Here is an 18,028-nt window from a genome sequence, read left to right on the forward strand (position 1 = left end):
CACTCAGGATAGCAAAAGTAAAGAGAGAGAAATAACAAGGCTTGAAGAGAAAAGCCTGCTCTAAAAAAAGGAAATAAACAGACAAACCAGAGTTAAAGGGACTTTGTTTATTAACAATAAGTTTAGCCCAACTGCACTGATAAAGGTTAAATAAGAACTGTATGTAGAGACAATTATAAAGTCGATATAATTGTTTAAAAAAAGAACACTTCTGTTTAAAGATAATGAGAGTTTGTATAGTGTTATAAAGAATAAAGATAAAGACTAGTGTTAATCTGCATCTGATTGTGAGTATATAACGATCGGTGAGTGTGTGGGAATAATCAAGTGATGTTTTCCTCTATTATACCAGGATTCCTAATGGAGACACCCAAAGCAAAATAAAACAACATATATTTAACAACCCTCCTGACAAGTGACATCATAAAGCAAAACATATTATAATAACATCCAAGACGTGACAGGCGCGAAAGTCAGGGTACTTACAGCTCTTTGGGAGATCATAAAAGGATACAGAGAGGCAAGGTCCACCATCACACTGTTTCAGACCCCTTCCTGGTTCAAGTTAAACCAGAGTGGGTTTCTCCCCACCCCCCCCGCATCCCAGATGCTTTGTCACGCTGGGCTGGGCTGTACTCTGCTCTCTGCTCTAGAGAATTGGGCTGACTCTGTCACTCTGCTCCCTAGCCAGAGCTCTGGCAGAGACTGCAGGCACAGCAGTATGTGCCTTGTTTCTCCCTGCTCCCCCACCACTCCCATCTTCCACAGTACAGACCCCAGCCACACAGATCCTAGGCATGTGGCACACTAGCTAATGCTAAGAGTTATCTGTGTGTGTCTCCAATTTTACTGGGACAAGCATTGTCTGCCTAGGGCTTTTTAGAGCTAATCAGCAGGTCAGCTGGTAATATCCCTCCCAAAAAGCTGTTTTAAGAAGAGCTTGAGCTAATGAGAGAGGCTTGTTTTGTTGATTGGCTGATAAACACTGTTTAATCAGCCCCCTGCTGGCTCCTTCACCTGTCAGGTTTACAGACAGTATGAGGAAGCAAGGAGGGGAAGATTGAAAAGCTCAGTAACATCAACAGATGCATGCACTGCACATGCCCCCTTTGCCTCCGGGGTCTGGCAACACTCCCACCCCCTTAGGCCAGGGGTAGGCAAAATGCAGGTTAGAGACTGGCCTGGTGGGCCACATATCTGGCCCCTGGGTCCCCTAAAAAATTTAGAAGATTAATATTAATCTGCCCCTGGCTGCCAGTCACGTGGCCCTCAATGGCTTGTCAAAACTCAGTAAGTGGCTCTCCGCCCGAAATAATTGCCTGCCCCTGCCTTAAGCAGTGAGTGGAGAAAAGCCTTGGATGGTGCAGGCAGGATGGGGGCTTACATCCCTCCCTAATCAGAGCATCCTGCCCATATCCTGCATCAGAGGTGAGCTGGGCAGGCTGTATGTCTCACCCCTGTGTGCAGTGCTGGCTGGAACTCTGTGCCACTGGGCCTCCGTGCCTGCATGGGGCATGAGTACCCTGACAGCTGCTGCTGCTGCTGCCGGTAGTGGAGGCTGCATGCCACGTGGAAGATGCACATCGCCCTCCCTCATGCCCACACTTGCCCAGCTGAGCTCTAGGTTCCCATTGCACCCCTGGGTGCAGTGCCACCAGCTCTAGCCCCCCATGCTCTCTGCCCCCACCCAGCTGCATCTCTGCCCCACCCCTGCCCGCACCACTTCCCTACCTGCTGCCCAGAGTGAGCAGGATGCCAGGGAAGCCAAGCAAGTCCCCTGGGGCACCTGCAGCAGGGACAACAGGAACCCTGCCTAGAAGCTGCTGCTGGCTGGGCTGGGTCCTTCCACCTGTGAGGGTGGCAGCAAGGTGTAATAGGGTATGCTGGGAGGTGAGTGTATATGTGGGCACCTCACTTCCACCCCTGTGGGTGGAAAGGCTGGGCAGGGTACAATTCCTTGGTGGGTGCCTGCAGGCCAGATGAAAGAGCCTGGCAGTCTAGATCCAGCCTCATGGGCCATATTTTCCCTACCCTGACTTAGACCCTGGCTGCTGTTGTGTCCCTACATCCAGCCCCTATACCTGGGTGGCATGGGTGCTGCAGCAAACTGTCAAGGGTGAAGGGAGCTCACCCCCTGCCCAGTTACACTATTGGCTGTGGTCTGTCCCCCTTCATGAAGTGCTCAAATGTAATTACTCAACCCTAGGAGTCATCCTTTCAAAGCAGAACCTTTTTTTTTGGTGAATAAAGAAGCCAACTGCTGTCCACATCCAGCACTTAAGTCCCAGATGAATGCCTGTCTTTGCCTACCTTCCCAGCTTTCTACTGATGTGTTTTGGGGGTTTATTTGTTTTTTATTGTTTTGTGTGTATTTGTTCAACATCATATTGTACATCTGTATTTGTAATGCAAACATTGCCACACTAATAACCTGAAAATGAAATGGACCATGAACAAAACTGAAAATGACTCCACTGGGCTAGATTATACTTTTAACAATTAGCCTAAATAAGGAGCAGTAAGTAGGTATGTGGTGGCAGGAAGAGCTTACTGGCCCTAAGGGTAATCCTTTACTAGTCCTGATTATTAGCAGATTCTGTTCTTCAAACGATCTTTGTGGTATAAAAGTCTAATGTGTAGAGATCAGATTGCAAGCTCTGTCTACTCCACATTATAGTTAACTTCAATAAATCAAAGCAATGAGGGCCAGCCTTTTTGTTTGTTTGTAGGCCCACTCCCATCCCCTTCCTCTTGCTTGCTTGACTGCTCTGCTTTCTGCTTCCTGACCTACCTGTAGCTGTTGCCTGTCCTCTCTCTGGTCTGCTGCATGCCACACACAAAGGCTGCCCATGCCACAGGTTGACCACCTCTGAGCTAGAGTATGGTAAAATAAATAAATAAAATGAAAGAATGTTTGCTCCAGTATATGGTTTTTGAACTGCCATTGTCCCCTTAACCATAAAATAAACTTGGATAGTTGAATGTCTTTAATATCTGCTATTCTCATATTAATAACTTTTAGGAGTTGTCTTACCTTACTGCCTGGACTCCATTTACTGTTATTGGCTTGTAACTTTCACTTTATATAATCTGGGAAAGTGGATCTAAATGTTTTGCAAGATGCATGTTGAGTGGAGCAAAAGTGCATTCAGCTATACGGATGTTGAAAGGTGTATCCCCTGCTTTTTACAATTGGACTTCATAAATTTTAAAACTGTTCCCTTGCCAATAAAAGGAGAGAGAGAGCAGCAAGTTTGCACTTGAAAAATATTCAGATTCTGGAGGGAAAGTTGGACCATAATCTGCCACAGCATGTCATATGGTCTAAGTTTTTATATAAATGTAATGTCTTGGTTTAAGTAGATCACTCGGACAAGAAAGGAACCTCCAATATACATGGGGAAATGTCTAGTAGAGCGGTAGGAAACATATCTGAAGTCTGAATTTATACTTTGAACCTTTTTTTCCCCCCCCCCCCTCTACCCCCTCCTCACCCCATCCTCCCCTCAGCCTAAACAGCGCACATCAATAGTATCTTCTCTGGAATTTCATCGACTGAATCACAGCCATGATTATTTTGAAATCAGCTCGTCCATTGGTCATGCAAGCTTTACTTCCAGTCCTCCAGTCAGTCCAGCTAACTATTCAACTGGATCAGTTGAAGACAGTGTTGAAGATGGTGAACTCTCAGGTACAAAATTCCCCCTTTAATTTGCTTGCCAGAGCAGTTTTCTTGAAATCCTAAATCTTTGGGCTTTAGCTGGAACCAAACTAGTTTTGTTATGAACTGAAAAAAAGAAATGCACTCAGGTATTAAATAAACTGAGCAAGACTTCATTTTTTTTCACTGGGAAGGTTTTCAGAAGAAAACAATATTTTTAATACCTTGTATACTTTTAACAATGCAAATACTGATGACTTCATTATAAAGTATTTTGATCTACCGAAAAAGCTTGATTGTGAAATATAGAACTGTGCCTGGTATTTGTCATGCAACTCCACTGTTGGTGATCTCACAGAACAGACTAATTTAATTAAAATACATTAGCTTTTCCTGAACAATGTTGTTTTAAACAAGAGCCTGAAACATTAGTGTTTTATGACTGGAAAATATATTGGTTCAGGAACACCTGCATTGTGCAACTACCATATTTCAAAATGTAGTTTAGGCTAAGTGAAAATAAATTAAACTAGAAATGATGAATTTTGCCTCAGCAAGGATGGGGAAGAAAACATTTCTAATTAGACCTGAATGTTAGACTTAGAATGAAGTATTTTTATTGTTAGTAATGCTGTATATGCCACATATCTAAGTATGGGTTGAGATCTGGTTTATATACAACTGCATTTATTTAAAAGGGATTATGGTTTTGAACGTAAATTTTGCTGTCATTGCCCCTTCTTTCTTTAATAAAAAAAAGAAATGCCAAGTATAGAACACTTCTCAACTGTCATTTAGCTAAGACACTTCGTACATTTCCATAAGTAGTGACAGAATCTATATCATCAAAAAAAAATGTCCTTCTGCCTCCATCAGATAAGGGATTGCATTACATGAAAGGCATTAATCTCCCTTGTCACATAATGCAGTACTCTGTATCTGGCCCCACAAATCTCTATAATTTATACTTCAACATTAAATATTTGCTTATATAGTAAGGTTGTGTTCTTGAAGCTTTGCGTTATATAATGATGACCTGTTGAGCAAAGCAGTGTTGCAAATGAAGTGGGAGAAGGCAGGAGCAGGGAAAGATTTTTTAGGATTTTGCTTCATCCTAATTATTTCAGATAAATTTAATGGTAGCTGACCATGAGTTTTAACAATTTGAAAGATGTGTAACAGGCCACTATTAGCAAACAGTTCCCAAAAAAAGTTGGATACCTCTCTTAATTTTTTTTTCTATGGGACTTTGAATCAAGTAACTTCTTTGTAAGCTAAGAAAGGACTTGAGGGAGGAGAGAACTCTACGAAAGCCTATGTTTACCTGTAAATTTTTTGCTTTAAATAATAGTAAATTATTCACCCAAAGAAGTTGAAATCTCATTGGGTAACCAAACCTCAGTTTACGGAAGTACTGCTTTAATCTAGAGTGTACTTGCATCTATTTAAATATATTTAACCAAGCAATCTGACCTGTGATTTTTTTTTATTTATTTTCTAACAATAATAGTGTATATATTTTTCTTTTAATGAACTTTGTGCACAAGTTCTAATATCAGAAGCATTGAAGTTATTCTGGAAAATGTTTCTCTTTTGTAATAATCAGAAAGAGGGCAAGACTCAAATATGAACCTAGTGGGGAAAATCTTTCTACTAAATATTCTATGCAACCTAGTAATGTGAAGATGGTTATTTATAATATGTTACTTTAGTTAAATAAATACATTCTTATAGTAAGCTTATAACCTTCTAAGAATAGCTTTGATATATAAACAAAAAATCTTTGTTTTTAACACTTCTTTCATTATGTAACACTATTACAACTGCCCAACCTTAAAAAATAATAATAAAAATCATTCTGATATTAATTGTGAAGCATACCTAGTATACAACTAACCCTTTATAAAAATATGAGCACTGTTAAGGGGGAAAATGACTAGGCAAATATTTCTGTGATTTTAAAAGACTCCTTTTCCTAAACCAATATCATAACTATAATGGATGGAGGCAGCCACATGATTGGGGGGGGCACCTTCTCTGGGGATCCGAGATGAAAGGGGCACTGGAATCGCACCCCATCCCTGCAGAGTCTGCACCCTGGAAGCATTCTTATGCTGGGAACTCCAAGATGGTCCCTGGCTACTTCTACTTTCAACAGCTGGGCATGGACTGCAGGGTTCCCCATGTGGGTAACTGCTGCACCCCCCTCTCAGATGCTGTTCCTCATCCCTCCACTTGGAACCCATGGCCCGCTCCTGCTATCCCACAGGGTTTTCCCCAGGTGGCAACTCTGTTTGTTATGCCACTGGCTAGAGGACCATCATGTTACATGGTACAATTAATGCCACTTGACTTATTCTGCATACACAGGCTAGGTACATTCAAAAAGCCCGAGGCAGATTCAAACTAACACAGGTTTCTCTAAGTGGACTAGATTAGTTTTGGAGTGAACAAAACACAAGTTTGGCCTTTCATGGTGGAAGGGAGCACAAAGGCTGCCTGCACTGGAGGAGGCCAGCACACTGGGAGTGCTTCTGCATGCTTCCCAGCGTGCCAGAGACTGCTGGGGAGAGCCACATGCAGCTGAGTGGTTTGTCCATCCTGACTGGCTGTCAGGCTTATGCCCCCAATCCTCTTCCAGGAGAGCCCCAGAGTGGGTCACCGTGGCAAGTCAGGCCACTCAGCTGGGTGAGGGTGAGGGATATGCCATGGTGACCTGCTCTGGGGCTCTCCTGGAAGGGGATTGAGGATGTGTACCCAGCAGCCAATCAAGTGGTCCAGCACCTTTGCAGAAGGCGGGATCAAGACCCTGCAATTCCAGCTAGCAACAGACCCCTGGCATGATTGCAGGGATTGTGCTGGGTGCCTGCTGCTGCTGCCTCCAATTCACTGGAGCTCTGTGGGGTCTGACCCTTCTGTAGAGTGTCCCCTCCCCCCTGGGACACTGTGTAAAGATGCTCTCTTCTTCTCCCTCCACCCACTCCCCTGTGGCTGACAACTTGCTGCAGGCAGGAGCCAGGACTGGGGACAGAAGCTTTGCTGGCTGGCTCTGTATCAGCTCGCGGTGGGGCTAGCTGCATGCTCGGCTGGAGCGGTGGAGCCTGATGGAGTTCCAGTGGGCCTCCCCACAAGGGGGGCTAACAGGGACCACAAAGGAGCCTGGGATGCTGGCAGACAGTGACCAAACGTGAGTTGATAGGGCTTCTGGTACAGAAGGTCATTAGACCAGTCTAGCCTAAACTAAGTCAGTCTGATATATCATCAACCTGGTCTATTTTAGATCAGATTCTGCCATTTTTAAACTAGTCTGTGCCTTGAATTTCTGTTCCATTACAAGTACAGACCAGTTTCCAATCACGTATACCAGTTTATGTGGAATGTCTATACCTAGCCTATTTTTCTACATGCCCATATCTAAACTATTGCGCAGGGTATTATGGATGTTGTTTTTGCATATAAGCTAGTTTTAAGAAATGCTCATGACTCATAGCAATAACAAGAAAATCAAATCTTGTTGTCTTTCACTGAAAATTGATAACAAAATTAATAAAAGCCTACTTGTATTATAATCCTTGGTCTTGGGGAATTAAGTTGGCTATTTGATAGCCAGCTGAAATGCCAATGATACCTTTTCTAAATACAAAATAAATGAGGTTAGAAAAGTCTGTATGGATGCATATAGGGGGTACAGTTGTAGTTATTCTGTTGTTCATTTGTGGTGTGTTTGGTGGGGGGGGTTTCTATCCCTTTTTAATTGAATTGGTGTTTGTTTTTTTTTTGTTTTTTTTTTTAGCATGACACAAACTTGAACTGTCAGACAAATACAAGATGTTATTGGTAGGCTGCTATATTTTCTCAGTGACATCTTTCTGTTGCTTGCAGATTTTTAAAAAGCCAGGCCAAAACCAGCCTTTCATTATAAAAAGCAGGCATTAATCAGACTTAAAGAACTGGCAGTGGAATAGCCTTAACTGTCTCCACTGGCAGAATCTGCCCGGCAAATTAGGTTATGCTGAACCCTACGATGCTTTGGTTAGGTTGTTATGGTACTTGAACTACTTAGTTTAGTGAGCATACCCAATGCTAGCTTTAAACTTCAGTAACTGATATGACTAGTTATTGGACATGCTGACACCACAAGGCCAGAAGCACTACATGTTGCTACTGAGAGGTATTAGTAGGATGGGTAGCATGTACTAGTTTGGAAAACTGGAAATATTCAGGTGCAGCATGTCAACCCTGAAGCTCATGAGTGTCTTCAAAATTGACCTTTATTCTAAGATGAATACTTACGATTTTTCCATATCTAACACCTGGCTTCCAGTTTTTTCAAGATCTGTTCCACAGCTGTGTCAAGTAGAAACTAACTTTTCATTAAATGATAACTGGGATTGTCAATGCTTTCTTGTAACTGATATCTAAAGATTCAAGGGAAAAATTCCAACTAGCATGACACCCTTGTCAGCAACACTGGAATATTCTGACTCGGCTTATTCTTTAAACACGCTGACCTACAGAAGCTTTCTCCAGAGAGGAAACCCAGTAATGGGCACTAAAACAAACACATCCAGCTCATCTGTGCAAGTGAGGTTTTCATCCTGATTTTATACCTCCCTGCATCAAGATGGTCAATAATAAAACCTATTTAGCACTCCAAATGCATAGAACACCTTGCATATAAATGACTACTTTTTTTTGCCACTCAAGGTAACTTTCTCTACAAATTCAGTCTGTCAAAACTGTCAATCATTCAGAATAACTAGCCAAAAAGTAACAAGGTAAATTACATTAGGATTGTTGGTTGTAGCCATGTTGGTCTACGAACATAGGCAGACAAGGTTCTTTGGGCAAATATGGTAGCTTTTATTAGAGCCACTAAATAGCTGGAAAAATTGTCTTTTGGGCATGAACACTCTTCAAGCATGTAGAGAGTCCGCTGGCGAATTGCGTGCTTTCCTGGGTAGAACAGAAGCCAAAATGCAAATACGTGGCAGTGAGGATCAGAGGGGTGGAAGACAATAGGTGTGAGACGGGTTGGGCAGGGAGGGGGAAAATGTTGAACTAGTGATAGAAGAATATTGCTGGTAAAAAGCAGACAGATTACCTGGGGTTATCAGATGGCAGGCAGGTTGTAATGTGCCATGAATCCAATGTCTATACTTCGTCCATGACTTTTTTTTTTGTATCCAGTTATGAAGTGAAGTTCATAGGATCATTTATGAAAGGCGTTTTGTAAACTCCCTTTGAGGAGGTAGCCACACCTCAACAGGCTGGATACCTTCAAGTCAGCTGGCCCCGATGGGTTACACCCAAGGGTACTCAGGGAGCTGGCGAGCATCATAGCTCAGCCCCTGGCACGGTTCTTTGAGAGTTCTTAGCACTCTGGTGAAGTGCCCGATGATTGATTGGAAGGGGGCCAATGTTGTGCCTATCTTTAAGAAAGGGAGGAAAGTAGATCTGGCAAACTACAGGCCCATCAGCCTGACCTCTATCCTGGGGAAAGTCTTGGAAAAGATCATCAAGGCGGCCATCCTTAACATCCTAGCTGAACGCAATATCCTAAGGGATACCCAGCATGGGTTTGTTGCGGGTAGGTCTTGCTTGACCAATCTCATTTCCTCTTATGACCAGGTGACTTATCACCTGGACAAAGGGGAGGAGACCGATGTCACATACCTCGACTTAAAAAAAAGCCTCCGATCTGGTATCCCACAATCTCCTCTTGGTTAAACTGCAGCCTCGACGTCACCACAATTCACTGGCTGGGGAACTGGCTCTGCAGTAGGACCCAGAGGGGAGTGGTCGATGGGAGCCAATCATCTTGGTGTGCTGTGACCAGTGGGGTCCCACAAGGCTCTCTCCTAGGGCCTATACTGTTTACCTTCTTCATCAATGATGCGGACATTGGTGTCAGAAGCCGACTGGCCAAGTTTGCCGACAACACCAAACTCTGGGGTAAAGCATCCACATCTGGGGACAGGAGGGTGATCCAGGCAGATCTGGACAGACTCATGAAATGGGTGGATGAGAACCTGATGGTGTTCAACACCAAAAAATGCAAGGTTCTCCACCTTGGGAGGAAAAACCTGCACCATGCTTATAGGCTCAGCAGTGCTACGCTGGTTAGCACTACAGATGAAAGGGACTTGGGGGTCATGGTTGACCACAAGATGAACATGAGCCTTCAGTGTGATGCTGCGGCTAGTAAAGCAAGCAAAATGCTGGCTTACATCCATAGATGCTTCTCAAGCAGATCCCAGGACATCATTCTCCCATTGTACTCGGCGTTGGTGATCCCGCAGCTGAAGTACTGCATCCAGTTTTAGGCTCTGCAATTCAAAAAGGATGTGGAGAAGCCTAAGAGGAGAGCCACGCACATGATCAGAGGTCAGGAAAACAGACCTTATGATGAGAGGCTGAGAGCAATGGGGTATTCAGTCTGGAAAAGCACAGGCTCAGGTGTGATCTGGTGGCCACCTATAAGCTTGTCAGGGTGCTCATCAGGATCTGGGGGAACAACTGTTCACCACAGCCCCCCAAGGGATGACATGATTGAACAGTCACAAACTCCACTGTGACTGGTTCAGGCTGGACATAAGAAAGAACTTCTTCACTGTCCGAGCCCCCAAGGTTTGGAACAGACGGCCACCTGAGGCAGTTCAAGCGCCTACTTTGAACGCTTTCAAAACACCATTTGGATGCCTATCTTGCTGGGATCCTATGATCTTTGCTGACTTCCTGCCCCTGGGACGGGGGGGCTGGACTTGATCCTCCAGGGTCCCTTCCAGCACGAATGTCTATGAAATCTATTATTAGAACTGAGCAATTGGAGAGACAGTGCTAGTAAAAAGTATGATCACCCTTATACAAATAATTTAAAAATAATTTTAAATATTTTAACTTAATATCTGATCTCAAACTTTTTTGCAAGATATTTAGAAAGAAGAAACGTCTTTTCACTTTTCACTGCAGTGACCATGGCTTCTAAAGTGGCAAACATTCTAGCACAAGACTGTTAAAATAGTTTAGATCCACTTAGAATGCTTTTGAAGTATAGCTGGAAAAACTGAATGCTGTTTTGAGCCAGTTTCACGGTGAATTAGTTCAGTATTATAAGTGGATGCCAAGTGTGTGTGGCATGGGGCTGGTCAGTCCTCCAGGAATTCCATGCTGCATTGCTCCTTCCTCTTCCCACATGCTGCTGCCACTGGCTACTCTAGTATGCAGCCAAAATTCTCCTTCTCCCCCTTTCTTTTCCATTTTTGGCAGTCTATGAATCATTTCCCTTTACCTTGTATATTCAGTAAAAGCCATCTTTTTTAATGGCCAGCTCTGTTGTCACTCACTACTTGACTTCTTCTGCCTGTTGTCATGCCTCCTTTTTGCCCCCTCTATCCCCTGGGAACCAAAAAACATGGGATCCAAGCACTCCCTCTCTCTCTGCTCCCCAAAGTCAAGCAAGCACTCTGAAGGCTAGTCATTTGCTGGCTATTGAAGTTTTCTGAACTTTTGTTTAGGAAACATGGGAACGCAGAACAGTGAAAGTGCCCCTAGCCACAAGTCACCTACCCTCTGGGACCCATAAAAGATGTGTGCAAAACTTTCTCCCTCTTGCTTTCCCTTCCACCCCACCTCATTTTCAGTGAGACATACTGAGTAGGCCTATGCAGACAGGGAAGTATTCAATATGGATTCAGACGATTTTTGGAGGACAGCGATTTGATTTGGATCGCTGTCCTGAATTGGTTCGGCTGAATCGGCTTCAGAAAATTTTGGCGCTGATTTGGAGAGATTCGGATCAGCCAGGGAGAGGCAGGCACAGCCAGGTGGCTGCAGGGTCTCCCGCAATGACTCTAGCTGAGCCTGCCTCTCCCCTGGTGGGGGGAGCCACGAGAGAAGCCGCCATGGCTGCCCCATCTCCCACCCAGCACCAGCCTCCGGGCACTCCAGCTGCAAGAGCAGTGATTGGGGCCTTGGGCACTCATGGCAGAGCCCCCCTCCCTGCACAGCGCAGGGCTGTGGGGGCAGCAGGTATCATCCCTTCTCCTCCCCCCTGCTTGGCACCTGCGTGGCAGCTGCCCCATTGTGAGGGTGCAGTGCAGCTCAGCAGGGTGCCATGCACTGCCTGGGAGCTGGGACCACTGGGGCTGAGTGGTGCCAGGCTCCAGCTGACACGTGGAGCTGCCCCAACTCTCAGACAGTGTGCAGCACCCTGCCAAGCCATGCTGCACCCATGCCATGAGGCAGCTGCTGTGCAGCTGCCAAGCAGGGGGGCAGTGCTGCCCCACACTGAACTGCAGGGGCTCTGCCACAAGCCCCCAATTGCTGCAGCCAGAGCTGGTGAGTGTGGGGCTTTTTTAATTAAAGTGCTGGAGGCTGGGGCAAGGTGGGGCTGGGGCAAGGCAGAGCAGCCATTGAGAGCTTCTCCTGTGGCTCCTCTGGCTGTGCCTGCCTCTGTCCCAATGTTGGGGAGCCATGGGGGGCTATGCCCTGCTGCTACTTACACAACTGATTGAGGGAGAGTGCGGTGCAGGCACAGCTCGCTCAGGATGGCAGCAGGGCACAGCCCCACTCCCAGTGCTGCTGTGCCCACAATTGGCACTGGGAGCAGGGCGTCTTCCCTGCTGCCACTTGCCAGCTGGCGTGGGAGGTATGGGTTACAGGAGCAGCAGCACTGAGAGTGGGGGCTCTGCCCTGCTGCCATTTGCCCACTTCCTCCTGAAGTGAGCCGCACCTGACTTCCCTCCCCCCGGCTGGGGAAGCAACAGCATAGCATAGCATAGCCCCTGCTCCCAGCACTGTTGCACCCACATCCTGTGCCTCTCCCACCTTGGCTGGGTAACTTGTCCCAGCCTCAATCCCTCCCTCCCTTCCCCAACTGACTTACCAGCTGGAGGCAGCTGTCAGCTGCCTGTTTAGTCTGTGGCCCAGTCTCCAAATTGATTCAGAGCTTTTACTTGGTCTCCCAATTCTATTTGGATTTGGAGATTGGTTTACCCAAATCGGGCCGAATCTCCTCGGAATCAAATCGGCTACTAAAGGTTCACACAGCTGTAATACTGAGCTCAGTACCCAGTTCTACCTCCTGGTGTCAGAGCCTCAGCACATCACACCATTGTGAACCAGTTCCCAAATGGTGATATTTTGGACTGGAACAACTGCTAGAGTGCAGACGCACATAAAAGTAGCAGTTTTTAAACATTCTTTTCCTAAAAGAAGGGCAAAGTTGCCCTTCTCGAGCAAATGTTGGTTCATAGGAAGAGGAAGCCCCTAAGCCCTCAATTCCTCTAGCAACCAATCCCTTGGTTTTGCATGAAAGATTCATTCAGTAGTAACAGTGAGTCCTTTGACATTGCTAGTTTTGTGCGTTTTTTGGCACCTGCATATTTGTTTGCCTTTAGTGCACTTGGGACTGACTAATTCCATACCACTATTCTTGGCATGGCTGAAACCCTGAGGCTATAGTGTTCTTCCAGCAGGTGTCCAGAAAACTGAAGTCTCCCATCAGTACCATCCCATTGCTTTTGGATAGAGGTCACATACCTGAAGAGGGTCTAATCTACCTCCTCTTCCTGATTTTGATGGCCTGTAATAAATCCCCACCATTATCAGTGCTGCATCTTTCATGTTTCATCCTTACCCAAATCAAATGTATTCTGCTTTATCTTCTTCCTGAACTGGGGAAGAAAGGTACGTGTTTTTGGTTATATGATGACACCACCACCTCTTCTCCTAACCCTGTCTGTCTGAAAGTGTAACCTTCGATGTTAACATTCCAGTCAGAAGAGCTGTCCCACCAGATCTGTGGGCACCTATACATGTACTTAGGGAGGTGGGGGACACATTTTAATTGGAGTGGTTCTCAGGCTATTTGCATTTGAAGTGCCCGTGCTACCATTTTGAAATGCGGGATGCTGAATACGATGGAGTGTTCGGATTAGAATGCTTCAGCAGACTCTCATTCTGCTCCATTGCATTCTAATCTAAGTACATCAGAGGCACATACAAATGCCCTCCAATACCAGTTGGGTCATAATTCCCCCCCCCCCCCCCCCGAGGCTGCAGCTTCCAGCTTATCTTGTTTATTTCCCATACATCTCACATGTGTATACATGCATTGGATGTATTTTGACTTCCTCGCTTCCTTTTTGTGCCACTAGCTGCTGTCCTGTAGCTCTCTGGCCCTTTCCCAAAGATGAATTGCTTCTTCCAATCTCTACCAAAGGCCTGCCCAAGGGTGGCCATGATACTTCCTGATGGCCAATTAACCTCTGGCCACCCTTTTCTTGCAGCCACCTCTCCTTCTGCTTTCCTGCCACACCTTGATGGAAATATATTTAGAAATGAGGCTGACCCAGGGATCCCTGAGTGAGATCTCATCCACTCACAAGCTACAATCTAATAGCTCACTGCCTTGAGGAAGCCACAAAATTAGCACTTATCTCCCCTTCCAGCCACTGCCCAGCCTCACAGATGTTACCAATCGATTCACACCCAACCCCCAGGCTCTGCCCTATGCCTGGGCTCAGCCACTTCACTAGGCTCCTGGCCCCCAGTCAGCTCTCACTCTCTGCCCCTCCTTCAGCACTGGGCTCTCTCTAACCCCTTGTCTGCCCTTCCTTGGGTGCTGGGCTCTCTAGCCCCATCCCTAGTCCCTTCCTTTGCCCTGCCCATGGGCTCTGACATTTTCCCCAGGCCTATTACACACTCTACCCTTTTTTTTTCCCTGGGCTTGGGCTCAGGCTCTGGCCCTACCAGGATCTCCAACCATTCCTACTAGTCCCAATCCCAAACCACTGGTGTTTTCCATGCAAATCCACAATATTCTACTTGCCTGTCCTGCTCCCAGGCTCAAATGTATCCTTGGGGTGAGTCAGAAGCTCCTCTGCAGCTCTCCTGCTCAGAAGCTCTTCTTTCCATGGCCTCCAGGACCAGACTGCCTGTCCCAGGTCAGGCCCTGCTTTTACATTTTATTTATTTATTTTCCCTCCAGAGCAGACACAAGCTTAAACCTGGTGCAGATGAAGTGGTCTTGACCCTCAGGGAAGAACATAAACATAGCACATCCCACACGGGTCACAATTGCTAACCTAGCCTCCATTTTATGCTTCCCTTGCTCCCTGGATGATGGGAAAGCCAGCAAGCCACACCCTGAAAACCCACATGCCAAACACCACAGCCAGGCCCTTGCCCATGCTCACACATACAGTCTTCTCCTTCCTCCTAGAGCAAACTCCCTGTGCAAACTCTCTCTGTTCTCTGCCTAGTCTACCTCCACCCCTCAGTTAACTAAACTAGCCTCACACAGAGTACCTCCCATCAATGAGTTACTCAAAATTGGAGAAGAACCACACACTGGACCAGGCAAACACTCTGGCATGCCTGAAGAAGGGTGTTTGTGCCCAAAAACTTGCAAAGAACCAAAGAATTTTTCCAACTATTTAGATTGTCTAATAAGAGAGATCACTTCTACTCAAAGAACCTTGTCTACTAAGATACCAATCAGACACCCAAAGTAACTAGCTGCCACAAAAGCCTTCTCAAGGCAGTCCCACTATTGAGCTGCTTATTTGAGCAATTGCTCTTTGCTTACTGCTCCAACTGTCTTGTACACCAATGCGGATTTAGGATGGTATCATTCTTTTCCCTAGTGCCTTCCCTGGATCATCTGAACAAGTCTACAGCTCTTGATCCACAAGACAGATTTCACTTGGTCAGCACATAGCCACAGTTTGTAGTGGGCAATGTCCCCTAGCAGTAAAGAGTGGTGTCATTTGGATTGTCACTAGCTCTAAAACCTTTTAGAAAGCATCCAGCTTCAATAGCAAAACATCTAAGAAAGTTTATCGTTTTATGTTAATAGATTACTGCAAATGCTCTTTTACTAATGAGATAAAAGGCAGTGTTCGCTGCTTTCTCCATCTGCTTTCTAAACTAGGATTGAGAATAACCATCTGACTCCCACTCGGAAAATAGAGCTCGTGTAGGCTTTGCCACAGAAAAGGCTTATTTGCCTTGGGACATATTTGACAATATGTTGCAACTGATCAATCAGCTTCAAGACAGGCCACAGATAACAGTAAGAACTTGCCTTTGGCTGTTGAGTCAAGATGGCCTTTTGCACATTGACTCCATACACCAGACTTCATATGCACTGTCTGTCGGGATGATTAAAGAAATCTTATTATCCCATAGCCTGCAATATAGATATTAGGATGCAGGCTCCATAAGATACCTTTATTTTCTCTAAGGGGTGGAAGAACAGTTATTCAGAAGCATCCCTTTCACTCCAGTGCTTCCTAGCATCAATGGTAACAGATGCATCAATGCAGGCATGGAGAGGACAATATAAAAAAAAAAAAAATGAAGTCCAAGGCTCATGATCTCAGGAAGAGGTTTGATTTTGCAGCAATAATCAGAGTGACCTATCTTGGTTTAAGGCCTTTCTATATGGGCAGGGCACCCAAATAATGACAGACAATACCACTGCAATGTTTTAGGTTAACAAAGAAGGTAGGGTGAGGTTCATTCCATTATGTAAACTCCTTTGTGAAGCTGGTCACTGTCTCATAATATAGTAATACCTATTAGAAATAATCCAGGTTCTTAGAATACATTTGGACATAGTCTTGGCAGACATTTTCCACAACTATGAATAGACCATAAAGAATTATATTTTTCAAGTTAATGTTTTATAGAAGTTGATGTTCTCAAATCTGTTTGCAACAGAGTACAAAAGAAATTTAAGGTGCTTATACACATGCAGGGAGGCTGCTCTGACACTGTAATTCTAGAGTGTCAGAGGAGACTCGACTAATTGAGTCTCCTGGAGCATGGCAATTGCCACACTCTAGCAGCCTCCCATGTCTCGTGTTGGCATCCTTGTTCTTCAAAATGGTGGCGGGAACACTATCTAAAGCTTATTCAACAAGGGGACTGTTCTACTGCTTATTAACGCATCATGGCAAAAACCATACTAATACACTGCAATTAATCTATTGTGCATTAAGCATCACAAAAAAATGTTTGTCTTTGTTACTGTGCATTAGCTTAGGCTAACGTGCCTTTATGTAGTACCTCAGGGCACCTATACATGAGCACAAAGGCTGCTCTGACATGCTGGAATTGCAGTGCATGGGAACAGACTCAATTAATTGAGTCTGCTGGAGCATAGCAAGTATCACATTTCAGCAACTTCCTGCATCTCACGTACCAGTGTCTCCATGTTTTAAAATGGTGGTGGGGATGTTTGAACTAAAGCTTAAGTGTGGTACCCCTCCCAACTATTTTAAAGCATGGGGTTACTGATGTGTAAGACATGGCTGTGCTTTAATTGGAGCAGCACTTGGAGCTGCTTTAATTAAATCGCTGCCAGGCCCTCCCCTCCACCAAGCACATGTAAAAATACCCTCTTATTAGAGGTACTAAACTTAATTTACAATAGTAAAGGCACATTAATGAACATGTAGACACACCCGGTATGGTCTAGAAATATCCCTTCCATCAAAATCATAACTGTTACAATATGATCATACTTGACACATGTTTACTGCTTGAATGCATAGCTGTTCTTGTTTTAAGTTCAGTTCACATCCTAAGTACAACGTGCAACACAGCCCTAAAGTTGCTACTTGAAACAGGCTGCATACTTATCCTTCTCATTGTTAAGGAGCTTCATGTAGATGCCCAGTTTGGTAGCAGCTTGCTGTGGGTCCAAATAGAGACTTTGTTACTCTCCTTCAATGATAGACTGCCTGAGTCACTTGAAATGGAGCACAATAAAAGAGCTCTCAAAAAAATGAAAAACTATGTTCATGCTGGTTCTGGAGCTCTTGAGATGCATTGACCCTGTGAGTTCTATGACTCATCCTCCTGGCCTGACTAGTTAAATCCATCGCTACCTCCTTGATAATTACCAAAGAGCTGAGAGTTAGTAGGGTACTCCACTTCATTTTATATCCTTCCAGCTGGGGTGCAGGTGTAACTTGAACATTTCTTAGCTCATACAGCCTGATCTCAAGTGCATGGGACAAACTATTTGAAGTGGAAAAGTGTGTATATATAAAGTTATATCTTGGAGAAGGACAATATGTCTCAGATTCTTTGTTTCATTGCACCTAAATGGCCCTCTAAACGTCAACCAGTGAGATGTGCTCCTGGGTTTGCTTTTCCTGTTGGCTTCTTTCTAAATCATGTTTACTACCTACTTGAACACAGACACAATCTAATCTGCAGGAAAAAGGAACAGGGGTGCTTTTTAATTTCTGGGACAGTGATATTTAGTACTATGATGTCTTAACTTTTTAAATTCTTAGTAATACTTTCAGACCTTCCAATCCGGTAATAACCTCTCTCTGGCAATGCACA

At 44.9% G+C, this 18,028-nt stretch overlaps 1 protein-coding gene across 3 annotated transcripts in view; it reads left to right on the forward strand.

Moving 5' to 3' along the window:
- ANKS1B (ankyrin repeat and sterile alpha motif domain containing 1B) overlaps positions 1-18,028 on the forward strand; it is an 845,363-nt gene that overhangs the window by 355,956 nt on the left and 471,379 nt on the right. For all 3 annotated transcript variants that reach the window (XM_090042850.1, XM_090042851.1, XM_090042852.1), the window contains one exon: positions 3,511-3,691. In XM_090042850.1, the coding sequence (XP_089898976.1) occupies positions 3,511-3,691 (181 nt within the window). The remainder of the gene's footprint in view (positions 1-3,510; positions 3,692-18,028) is intronic.

This window comes from Crocodylus siamensis, chromosome 4, assembly GCF_052110815.1.
Source record: "Crocodylus siamensis isolate JL-2025a chromosome 4, ASM5211081v1, whole genome shotgun sequence".
Taxonomy (NCBI): Eukaryota; Metazoa; Chordata; order Crocodylia; family Crocodylidae; genus Crocodylus; species Crocodylus siamensis.